The sequence below is a fragment of the Adiantum capillus-veneris genome, chromosome 3 (assembly GCF_014529385.1).
Source record: "Adiantum capillus-veneris isolate H3 chromosome 3, ASM1452938v2, whole genome shotgun sequence".
NCBI lineage: Eukaryota > Viridiplantae > Streptophyta > Polypodiopsida > Polypodiales > Pteridaceae > Adiantum > Adiantum capillus-veneris.
This window is the reverse complement of record NC_140933.1, coordinates 85,673,011-85,685,713: the sequence shown is the minus strand read 5'-3', so window position 1 is coordinate 85,685,713 and position 12,703 is coordinate 85,673,011. Positions and strand designations below refer to the sequence as shown.

The window sequence follows — 12,703 nt, the reverse complement described above, 5'->3', positions numbered from 1 at the left end:
GAGAATTGTTGCTTTGTGTGGTTTGTTTTGCAGGAATTTATTGTCTTACGGAAAAGCCCTTCACGGGAAGTACGGCTTCATGCCTAAGTCCCTTACGGGAAAGTACGGCTTCGCGCTTAAGTCCCTTACGGGAAGGAACGGCCTTGTGCCTAAGCCCTTTTCGGGAAAGCACGACCTTCGGGTCTAAGGTTACAGAACGGAGGGGTTTCCTCGGGTTCTCGTGCTTGTATAAGAATTCTCCCTGAATAAAAGAATACTCTTAACGGGGGGGGGGGGGACCAACCCATCTTCTGGTCCCCAATACTGTGTCGATCTTCTCCCTTCTCTCCCTTTTGCAAAGTATATTATTTTTCAGATTTCTAAGTGCTCGTGTACGCTCCCGTTTTGTGACAGTGAGAGAGGGGAGGCGCGAGAGAGAAGCAGAAGACTCGAGAAAATGAGTTCTCTGTAGACTGTGAAGTCTCTGTAAATGAGTTTTTAATAAACTCAGGTTTCAAACTATACTTTAAAAGGTCCTGGCCATTTAAAAAAGAAAAGGCCACTTGATAAATTAAAAGACAACTCACTTATGGCGTTAAAAAAAACTCAACGCAGGCCTGGAAAATAATCGAACGCCAGCGATAGGAGCATGCGACGCGTGCAGAAAAGGGGAGGCATTGGGACTTGTGCCCGCTTGGGGCTAACACACGAAAGAAGCCTGCCCGCTTGTGCAACCCACGCGAGAGAGGCCACTTTGGCTCTCTCTCTCTTCTTGCGCAAACTCTCTCTCTCTCTCTCTCTCTCTCCTGCAACGTTCCCTGCAAATTGAAGGAAACAGACACAGAGAGGTCTCTCTCTCTCTCTCTCTCTCTCTCTATGCTTCGCACAAAGAGACTTACAGAGAGAGATTCGAAAGTATACCATATGCTGAATTTTAAGGTAAAATCAGCAATTGAATAAGAAATTCACTACTTCTTGTCAAAAATCAGTAGATATAAAGAAGAACTTGCACTTCCCAGCTTTTCCGCCTGCTAAATTGCTGAAATTTATCAATAATCAGCAAAAAGCACATCAAATTTCACCTGCAAACATGCTCATGAGAAGAAAATAATCAATTAAACTGTTAATTCATCAAAAATGACATAAAACAGTGATTATCCGACTCGAACCAGTCTATAGGTGTGCACACAGTCCCTCGTACAGCCAAGCCGGCTCTGATACCATGAAACGAATGAAGAGGGAGGATCTCCCGGCCACACAGACCGCCTACTGACACGCGTCGAACGAACCACCCGACCATAGCCACCATCCGGTAGCTCCCCCGTGCTAGGGCCAGCGTCCGAGGACGTAGGCGTGCACCTGTAAGACCGGGCGTCCCATACCACCCGGCCTCACCTCCTCGAGGTGACCTCGCGCACTCCTAGCCTCGCGGGCTAACTACTGGCACTCTGCCAGTGGGGGTCGATAACTGCAAATGAGGCCTTGGCCTCCCTTTTATAATAATGGCCGGCCACATTGGCCGAGTTCACACTACGTCCGCCCGGACATTGGACGCCCATCCCGACGGCATTTAGGCTAGATCCCCTCTCCTGTGAGCGGGACATAACAGGTGGACAATGGCACTCAATCAAAACCTTTTCTCTCAACGGCTGTGTAACACACAACATTGTTTTCTTCATCAAGTAGCCATCCTGTATGGAATATCCTGGCACTATTTCCCTGTTTTGTATCTGAGTAAACACATCGGAAAAATCGGGATCAATGGCGTACTGGTCAATCATATCCTCGAAGTGGCTATTGGTCAACCATATCCTCGAAGCTTCTATGGTGGATCGCGGAAAATAGCTAAGACGAGGGGCTTCCGAGACAAAGCATCTGCCACTAAGTTTTTTGAACATGGACAATTTGAAAGTGAAACTGTGCCCACCGCATCTGTTGTTCCGAAAGCTGCTTTTGTGACAAGAAGAAGTGTAGACTCTGATGATTGGTCGCACTTAGAGGGGATTTCTAATTTGATTTACTCCACTATTGGGGTGAAACAGGGTTGCCGGCTGTGTCCTACACTATTTGGCATGTATGTGGATGAGGTTGCTGACTACATTGAGAGAGATCGTGATAGAGGAGCACAGTTGGTAGGGACATGGATCCCACTGTTATTATATGCGGATGATATTGTGTTGATTTCTGTCTCCCCGAAGGGGATGCAACGTCACGTAGATGCTTTGTACACATTTGCTCATGATAGTGGACAGTGTTAACCTTGGAAAAACCAAGGGTATGGTGTTTATCACCACACCACAGTGGGTTACGAGGTCAGCACCCACATTTACATATATATATTGCCTAGAGATGGTGGAGTATACAGATGCATACACCTATCTTGGGATGGTCTTCAGTGGACCGGTGTTTTCATTGAGGGGAGCAACAAAGACTAGATCGACGAGAGCTTATGTAGCCTTGGGAGGATTGGAGAGAATGTGTTTGCAAGTTCGATTTCAGGAACCTCGAACAAAGCTGTGTCTTTTTGACATCCTAGTGGCTTCAATTAAGCTTTATGGAGTTCAGATATGAGGACCACCATGGCAGATCTGGTAGCATTGATAGATGGAGATTATGGAGAGGCCTTTAATCTTTATGATCTCTCGGATAATTCGGGCTAAGGCCTCAATGCCATATAAGATTGTTTGAGTTGTGCTAGCTGCCCCTCCCTCTTGTGGTCGAGGCACTTACTAGATCAATTTCCTTCATGCATAGTTTATGGGACCTCCCTAGAGACAAATATGATTGGCTAGCCCTTGAGGCATATAGAGCCAGAGACAGAGACAGAGTTACATCACATATGTCATTGTCCGGTATACTATGAGATACGAGGCAGAGACAAAGTTACATCACATATGTCATATAGAGCCAGAGACAGAGTTACATCACATATGTCATTGTCCGGTATACTATGAGATACGAAGCCGCTTTCATTGTCTATTTAGAAAGGGCTTTGGATCGTTGGCTAGAGTCATGAGATATCAGGATCAGAGATGCCTCAGGTTGTTGCTAGAGCTGTGCAGACACAGACAGAGTCTCTTGAGGAGATCAGGCAGTGGGAGACATTCACAGAGGGGGATCATTGACTTCTTGAGAGCAGGGACTTTGCAGTCGGATGAGCAAGCTTCACAACAGACTTGAGAGCCCACTTGTATCGGAGGTATATTAGTTGACAGAGCCATTGAGCTTGGGAGAGCTAGACGTCCACACCTACGAGGGTAACCACGAGATCGATGGAGGCTTTGTCAGAGGATGAGGACTATTCTAGCACGACATGGGAGACGTCCTGTACGTCTGTTTACAAAGGAGGACATTGACGATGCTCTTCAGCGATCGATGCAGTACTTTCTCGGACAATGCCTGATGCCAGGCATCCTCGTAAATTGATGACGATGATGATTTTAGTTTTTCACTTTACTTCATTTTCATTTTGTACCTAGACATTGTATTAGATCCACCAAGATTGTATCAGTTTGGTCTCATAGGTCATTTTGGCCTTTTGAAGACGTTTAATATAACATTTCATTTCATTTCATCTCTCTCTCTCTCTCTCTCTCTCTCTCTCTCTCTCTCTCTCTCTCTCTCTCTCTCTCTCATTTATCCCATGGGATACGATATGCTATTGGTCAGATGTGCACATCATCCCATCAACTAGAGATTGTGATTGTCAGATTTAGGAGAGTACCAGCAGAGGCTGAGATTTTCCAGTTGTGTCATATAGAGCGAGAGACAGAATTATATCACATAGTCATTGTCCGGTATACTATGAGATACGAAGCCGCTTTCAGTGTCTATTTAGAGAGGGCTTTGGACCATTGGCTAGAGTCATGAGGTATCAAAATCGAGATGCCTCGGGTTGTTTTTGCTAGAGTTGGGCAAACACAGCACAGGGAGAGTCCCTTGAGGTGATTAGACAGTGGGAGACATTCATAGAGGGGTCACTTACTTGTCTAGAGCAGAGACTCGGTAGCTAGATGAGCAATCTTCATAGTAGACTTCAGAGTTCACCTATACCAGAGGTATATTGATTGACAGAGCCATTGAGCTTGGGAGAGCTAGAGGTCGACATGTACGAGGGCCACCGCGACAAGGACGGAGGCTCCATCAGAGGATCAAGACTGATGTTTATTTTAGCTTTATTTTATTTTGTACTTAGGCATTCTATTAGATCCATCAAGATTGCATTAGTTTGGTCTCATAGGTCATTTTGGCCTTATGAAGACGTTTAATATAATATTTCATTTCATTTCACTTTTGTGTGTGTCAGGTGAGCATGGATTACACCTTGCAATTGTTGGATCATTACTCTGTTTTGTTGACTTTGAGCTTTGGGCAGTCTCTTTGTGATCGGCCTTGCCTAAGAAACATTTGCTGCATATTAACAATGCTTATCTCACCCATGAGGTTTTTTGAGACATGATTTTTGATATTAGTCCCCCCTTGCTTGCTCACAAGCTGCCTGGTATCGCTTTGTTATGAGGGTGCAAAGTGTTATTCATGACTATGGCATGCATTACATGCAGTGCACTTGGGGGGATGTCAATGTTGCGTAACAAGCTTGTCAACGGATGCAAGTATTAGCTGATTTGCAGCCTTTGTTCAACTCTGAGATGTCAGAGTTGTGTGAAGCTTGTGTGTGTATTCGGCATAATGATAATCGAAAAATTGCTAAATGGCAGGCGCGTGCCCGTCAATAGGCTTTTATGGATAAAGGTCGTGCTTCGTGCTATGTTGTATACTATTGCCACTCACCCCCTGTTGATGTATCTTGATCACCTGACCTCTGGTGAGCGTCTTCATGGTTTTCGGTTACCCTCGGGTCGTACCTTCACTAGTCAGGCTTATGCGGATGACTCGTTGTTTATGCCTCATAATCAACAGGCTGATGTCGAAGTGATTATGGAAGCTTTGGAATTGTTTGGCATTGCGACTGGACTTAAAGTCAACTTTTGTAAATCAAATCTTTTGCCACTTCGTTCTTGTGACGGACGTAGTCTATTGTGGCCATGTGAGATGGTTTCTCCAAATGTAATTACCAGGCATTTGGGATAAATGTCACTCACTCTCAGAAAGTGGATTTGATTAGGCAATGCTTGAATGTCAAATTGCATTATTGGAAGTTATCCACTTGGTCATTACATGTTCGTCTGCGAATTGTTCAGAGTATCCTGACGTCGTATGTTCAGTTCTTTTTGCCACTGATGCACTGGCCTTGTCATTGCCTTGATTCTCTTCTTTCAGCCTTTTTGTCCCATTTGTGGTGGACCCATTCTCACAAAAAAGGCTTGCGCTTGATGTGGATGGAGAAGCTTTGCAGTCCTAAACGTTTTGGTGGTCTTAATATCTTGGACTTGTGCATGCATATTCTTGCTAGGAAAGCTATGCTGTTGCCTACACTTGCGCGACAAATTCAGCCTTGGACTCTTATGTTTGCACACCTAAGTCAGCATGTTGGTACTTCCTCATTTTGCCATTGGAATCATCTATCTGGGAGGTGGTATTTGGCAAGATGGAAGGGCACATTCCTGGCTGTCCTCTTGCTTCCACTTTGGTATCTACTTGGAAAGAGGTTACGATTCATCTATCATATAATGCTCGGTAGGAAGGTGATTAGCTTCCTTTGGAGAGTCTCCATTGGAGTCGGGCATTCTCTCTTACTTTGGTTGACTGCTCGCCTCACCAGGCTTTCTTTCTCTCTTATTGTGGCATTCGTGTGGTTGAGGATGTAGTCAATGTGGCCGGATACACTTTTGAGTTTCCCTTCGCCGCTCGTCGTTTTGGATTGGGCATGCATTACCGTCAATTTTGGAGAGAGCTTCAGCCCATGTTGCTTGATTTTTTGCCTGTTACACTTGTGTCTGATGGTGATCGCATGTTTGATTGGAATATTTGGGAAACGTCTTTTCGAGATATTTTTGCCAATCAAATTTGTGCTCTTCTTCTACCGCAACCTTGGCTTGCTGATCATTGTAATGCCCTTTTGGCACATTTCTGGTGGGGAAGCTTCTCTCTGCCTTATGGAAAAGCCACTTGCCTTTGAAGGAGCGACTGTTTCTTTGACGTTGTTTGCTTGGAGTGCTCCCGGTTGGCACTTTTCTTAGGGCACATCATATTCACCCTTCTTCTTGCAACTACAGAAGAGAATGTCTGCCACTTGTTGTGGGATTGCTGCATTACTAGAGAATATCTTCGCCGTGTATCGGCTTGCATGCGGCTCCGTTTTCTAGGGATAGTCTTCCACAAAAAGGTTCTAGGCATTTGGCATTTTCTCACCAACATTACAGCGTTTTGTGGTCTTCTTTATGTGGGTCAGATACTGGGCTTATTGGATCCTGTGGCGTCAGTGTAATGCTTATATGTTCCATCGCATTCATGGAGACCCCTTCCCACTCTTCAAGCTTTCTCTTAGGCAATCATTATGGTTCGCCTTGGAAGTTGGTGATATGACTGCAGAGATACATCAGCTTTCCTATGAATGTTTCTAGCTATATTGTACAGCTGAACAGTTGTGTGTTCCTCCCCTTGTATATGATCCTTTCGGTGGGTTTTCCTCGCTTTGAGGTTTCCTACTAGTAAATTAATCAAACTGTGTGTGTGTGTGTGTGTGTGTGTGTGTGTGTGTGTGTGTGTGTGTGTGTGTGTGTGTGTGTGTGTGTGTGTGTGTGTGCAGGCAGTGCCGCAGTCAGCGGGGCAGTTATGGCCTTGTTTTTTCTATAGCAGGACATCTTCTTTTTTGTTGTACTCCATGATGAACACGTAGAAACTTTTACTTTGTTTTGGATTACAAGTGATTGCTATCTTTTTTATGAACATACTCTCTCTATGTATTGTATTTTGCTGTTTTGGGTAACATACGGCCATTGTGAATAACAACTTAATTTATTTTTGTTTCTCTCTTGTTGTTCCACATGAATTAGACACTGATGCTCCTTGCCTCCTACCAATTCGGTTGTCAAAAGATGTCAGAGCTGTAGTCCGTAGCATGGATTGGTCTCCCCAAGGCTTAGCTCCAAATGGAGGGTAACCTGTTTTTATATTTGGTTTTACAGTTCCACTTATTTAATTGCATTTGTACAGAGAAGGAAGCATCAGTCTTATACTTTGCCTTTCGTAAACATGTTTGCATGTGTATTGTGTGTTTCTGTATGTATATTAGGTAGTTAAAGCATGCATAACGTTTTTTTGCATTTTTGTGTGTGTGTGTGTGTGTGTGTGTGTGTATGTGTGTGATATTACATACTCGCAAGTCAGCCATTGAGAGAGTAAGTAAATAACAACTAATGTGTATATTTATGTGAATTGGAAACATGCACAATCAGCTATAAAAAGTCCAAGCTATACAATGGTATAGCCTGGCAATGTTGATTGCTGCTTTGGATTACTGACAGGTGCTTGCTGGTTGTGTGCACAAGAGATCATCGTGTCAAGCTATATCGTGCACCTCATTGTGAATACCGGTGTGAATGGATTCAGGTATTTCAAATGCTCCATTTTTATTTTGGTTCCTGTTCTATTGTCAACAGGAGTCACAGCAATGAAATTGCGGTGTGAGTTTTAGCTTTTGGGTGTGCCTGCAAAAAAGGTTCCAATCAATTTGCTCTTTTATTGAGGATCATCTGTGGCTTCTTCATGGTTTCCTCTTTTTGTCTACTTCGTAATAAGTGCTATGGGAGCAGGTTCAATTTTCCATAATACAGCGCACTTGTGGATTAAATTAATTTAATTTGAGAAAATTTACTCTTTTTCAATCCCTACCTCTCTTCTCCATCTGAACCTTGTATAAGATCACCCCTCTCCCCACCAGTTTAGGAGTGTCTTTCTTAAATTTTCCAAAGAATTTTTGCATCCATTTGATTTCAGAGAGACATGATGGTTTGTAGATACATGTTTACTACAGAATGTTCTTGTGCAGATTTCAGATGTGTCGGAAATATTGTATGGTCATCACCTCTCAAGTGGATGTAAACCGACGACACAAGGAGACACAAGGCTAGGTAAATCTAAACATGCTTGAAAGACTATCCATTTATGTTCCTTGAAGCAGTTATGGGTGCTTTGAAGCCTTAATCAAAGTAATAAGCAGACAAACTTGAGGTTTCATTTTCTTGTATTTTCTATTGAGTTAACCCTGCATACATGAATGTAGTTACTTACATAGGTTGAATGTATGGCTGCTATACTTTCAGGCGGGGAGGGCTAAGTACTCCGCAATTCTTTTCAATTTCTTATTACACGTCACAAACCATGTTTTCTTGCTTTGAGATGTGTTATTTTCCAAAAGGTGCTGCTCTTTAGCATCCTTTAGAGCACTTACTGAAATAGGTTGCACGTGTAGCAAGCTTTTCATTTTAGTGACCATCCCAAGTGAATGATTTATGAGAGTTTGCCAAAGGTTTCTTGGGTCATAAGTTCTACAAGGGGAATGCCAATGGTGATTGTGGTCATAGTCTAAGTACACCAAATGCAAGTGTCACTAACCTTTGATATTTCTGGAGTGATTGCAACAGGTGATCATTTCAATTTAGTGCATGAAAGTAACCAGTCAAGCCTTGTAGGAGCAACATCAAAGAACCTTGCTATGGTGCGGTATGATTTTAGTGCTACATTATTTTAATGAGTTGGCTTGTTTGTGTTTTGCATGATGTGATTGAGAGTGTTCATGTAGGTACGATTTGGTTCGAGCCTGGCATCAGGTATCCAGCCGAGGTGCGTGATGGATTCAAAGTGCTTCGTGAACTTCACCAATGTGCTCGCTTATGTTTCGGTTGCATGGTCTCCTGCAATGCGAGTAGAGAGCCTCACAAAGGATTCTCTGAAGATCACAACTCTGACCATGGCACTCTTAGCTTTAGGCGCCAAGTCTGGGGATGTCTCTATACTGAAATGTATTCAACCAGTAAATTACTCTGTAGAGACGGTGACTACAACTCCTGCTGTCAGTCTGGTCACTATCGTCAAGGCTCATGAATCTTGGGTTTCTGCTTTGGCATGGACTAAAGGCTGCAAAACTATGGACAGTGGGGATTCTAGTGAGACAACTGGTGTAGAAGAGATGATTCTGGCAACTGGGAGCTCTGATGGCAGGTAAAGCTCATCTATAATCCTAATTTTATGGATGTGTTTGATTCATGCCTGTTCAGAGAGATTGCAAAGGAATTTGTTTGCACGTGCTAGTTCTGGAAGCATTTCTTATATACATTAGAATTTTGAGATTGTGCCGCATTGGAGTTGCCAAATCTTGGTTTTGGTGGCACTAGGTTTTTGTTTTCTTTGATGACATTTGTTTTTGATTTTTTCCCCTTTGTTTAATTTCTGTGTTTTTCCTTAGCATTTTGCCACAAAGAAAGCAAACAGTTTGTGTCATGTTTTAGAGAAGCTCAAAATGGCTTCTAAATTTAATTAAGGAAAGGTATGAATATTTGAGTAGAACATAGAGATTTCGTATAGAAAACATGCACGGGTGGCAAAACCACAAAATGAGGTACTAAGCAGGAGGTAAGGCTAGGGTAATAGGGTCTTGATGTGATACACTCTTTAAAAAAAAAGCAAGAAAGGGGGGAGTTTACTTTGGACCTGTGATAATACGTGCCACCTGATAGGAACTCCCTTTCTCCCAATGATATAGTATGGTTATTGGGGCAGTGAAGCATTTGTATATGATGGCATATGTGGGTGATTTCAATTATCAGCCCTTGGGGGTGGCAGAAGAGTTTGAAATTGTATAGTCATGTCAACGATACATCCTTTTTGGGGGGGGGGGGGGGGGGGGGGGTGGTTAGTGGACTTGTTATGATATGGTGTCGAGAAGCTGCAGTACGTTTGGGAAGGCACCGGACTGTTTGTTAGAGTTTTGGCATCTCAAGGGAACCGCCCAATGTGGTCCTATTATTTCTTTTGGCTTTTAGGTATTTATCTTACTTATTTGTCAAAGTCTGGGTAGGGCAATTTAGTGAGGTTGCTATATAGGCAACCCCTTGCCTCCATTGTATACACATTCAGTCATTCATTGCCAAGACTCTCTCTCTCTCTCTCTCTCTCTCTCTCTCTTTCCTACAACGCTGTCTAGAGCCGAACACCCATCAAACAATCTCGAAACTCCACAGAACTTGAAGGAGACCTTACTAACACCAATAGGTCGCTCTCCCTAAGGTCTATGAACCAAAACCCCAACCCTAAACACCTGGTGCAAAATCACGTAGGATGTCTGGCTGAAATTTGTAGGTCTTCGTTTCCGAAATCTAAAGTGTCTAACGTGTAGCTCTACTCAATGTGAACGCGTGGATATGCTGCAATGCAAAATCGGACAACGTATGCTCACCCAATCACCATATGAAGCTCGTAGAAGAAGCTCGCAAAACGAGACCGTACGCGCGCAATGTAGATATCGGCGCGTAGCTCTCGTCGGGGGCAACACACTTCACTTCTCCGCACTTGAATCCGACCACTGGTGCACACGTTGCGTCAAGATGAAACTCACACTCTCTCTCGTACACAGTACGCTCACTCACAGACTTCAAAACTTCTCTTCAAAACTTCTCTCTCGCGACCTGCCCTGCTCCCCTCCCGCGGCCTCCCCTGCTGCCGCGTCCTGCCCTCTACTTGGAGACTTGATATCCTCTCTCTCTCTCTCTCTCTCTCTCTCTCTCTCTCTCTCTCTCTCTCTCGCGACCTGCCTTGCTTCCCTCCCGCGACCTCCCCTGCTCCCGCGACCTGCCCTCTCTGCCCTGCTCCCCTCCCCCTCCCTGCCCTCCCTACTCCTGCTCCCCTCTCGCGACCTCCCCTGCTGTCGCGTCCTGTCCTCTGCACGCTGCCGCGCCCTGCTCCCCTACCTTCTGTTGCGCCTCCCCTCACGCTGCATTTGCAACCCCGCCCCCCCTCCCCGCTCGCCCCGCCTGCAGCCCCGCCATGCGCTGCTCCCCTACTCCCCCGCTCCCCGCGTAAGGTACCCCCCTCTTTTCTACGCGTAAGGTATCCCCCCTCTCTCTACGCGTAGGATGTCCCTCCTTCCTCTACGCGTAGGGTGCCCCCTCCCCCTCTCTTTTTACGCGTAGCATGTCCCCCCCACCCTTCTTCTACGCGTAAAGTTCTTCTTTTTTTTTTTGGTCGGGATACGGTATCAACTCCCATTGGTGTATAAGCTTGCTCTCATAGGTGAATTTGGCTTTTGAAGACGTTAATATATCATTTCCTTTCATTTTATTCTATTTTATTTTTCTTTTTTTCTTCTTGATACCCCCTCCCTCTCTCTATCTCTCGTCTGCAATATAATATATCATTTCATTTTATTTTATTTTATTTCTTTTTGATACCCCCTCTCCCCCCTCTCTCTATCTCTCGTTTGCTCTCTCTCGCAGCTCCACGCTACCCCACTCGCCCAGCTACCGTGCCCGCTGTTAGTGTGGGTGCACACGTACGCTTAGGGATCCCTTGACGGACGGCGATCAAGCATGAGGAAGCTGAACGATAAAGCCGACCCCCTAGAGGATGCCATACAAAAGTGCAAAGAGGAAATGACGTAGGCCACTACCAAGATGAACCGCAAGCTCTGGGGCACAATAAACATACTCGAAGGACGCATACTGATCCAAGAGAGCAAGATAAGTACGTTGGAAGACCGAGTGACGACTCAAGAGGCAGAGATTGCGTCGCTCAAGAAAGATCTCGCCGAAGCCCGATCAAGAAACACATTGGAAGAGGGCGAACTGCAACCCTCAGTAATCGAAGAAATCAACACAATCAAGGAGCAAGTACGGGCCATCAAAGAGGGAGAAGAGCAACACAAAGAAATGACGACTTCTTGGGTGGATGTTCTTACCAAAACTCAACAGAAGGTTGATGAAGCCGAGAAATGGATCAAGGTGGCCAAGAAAGGAAAAGGCAAGGAATTAACGCCCACGTCCACACCCACTATCATTAATCAAACACTAGAGGAGGAACAAAGGAGACGGATGCGCGCTTTACATGTGAGAATTTGCGGTCTTAAAGACAAAGGCAATGTGGACGAAGAAGTAAAAGAACTCACAGCCTTGATGGGGGTGCATGAGCCGACGCACACAAGGGCATGGAGAGTGGGCAACATAAAGAAAAATGGAAGCAGTGGAGAAACCTCAAAAGAAAGAGCACTTATGCTCCGTTTTCCCTCCATGGAAGCGAAGAAGTCCTTGAAGAAAAGACCACCTCTTAAAGAGACTGGCATCTTTCTCAGGGATGATCTCACCCTCTCACAGATCGCCCATATGCAGGAAGTAATGCCGGAAATTAGAGCGGCAAGGGAAAAGGCAAGATTGCCTTTTACCGAGATGGAAAGTGGTAATACTAGAGCGACGCTCCACATGACGGTGCTAGACTTATGAGACCACACTCAAAGTGGCTGCCTGGAACTGTAATGGATCTATGCGTCTTGATGTAGGTGCTTTTGAGGATAGCTTTACTGGAAGAGACATCATCTTTTACTCTGAGACACACCAGGCCCCTGGGCAACCCATGCCTCACATCAGTGGATACAGGTGGGAGAGACAGCTTACAGACAGGAGACACGCTCAGAGCACAGAGGACGGGGCTCGGGGGAGTGACAGTGTTATTTAGAGAGGATTTGCAGCCACTGATACATATAGCCCGCAGGGATGAACAGGCTAGGTACATGTGGGTGAGATTGAAAGCAGAGACATGCATATATCTCTACCTA

At 44.9% G+C, this 12,703-nt stretch overlaps 1 protein-coding gene across 4 annotated transcripts in view; it reads left to right on the top strand.

Moving 5' to 3' along the window:
- The window catches only part of LOC147461233 (uncharacterized), a 139,096-nt gene that overhangs the window by 69,076 nt on the left and 57,317 nt on the right, over positions 1-12,703 (top strand). For all 4 annotated transcript variants that reach the window (XM_086508833.1, XM_086508832.1, XM_086508836.1 and 1 more), the window contains exons 3-7: positions 6,936-7,038; positions 7,407-7,491; positions 7,931-8,012; positions 8,526-8,599; positions 8,684-9,102. In XM_086508833.1, coding sequence (XP_086364959.1) covers positions 6,936-7,038; positions 7,407-7,491; positions 7,931-8,012; positions 8,526-8,599; positions 8,684-9,102 — 763 coding nt within the window. The remainder of the gene's footprint in view (positions 1-6,935; positions 7,039-7,406; positions 7,492-7,930; positions 8,013-8,525; positions 8,600-8,683; positions 9,103-12,703) is intronic.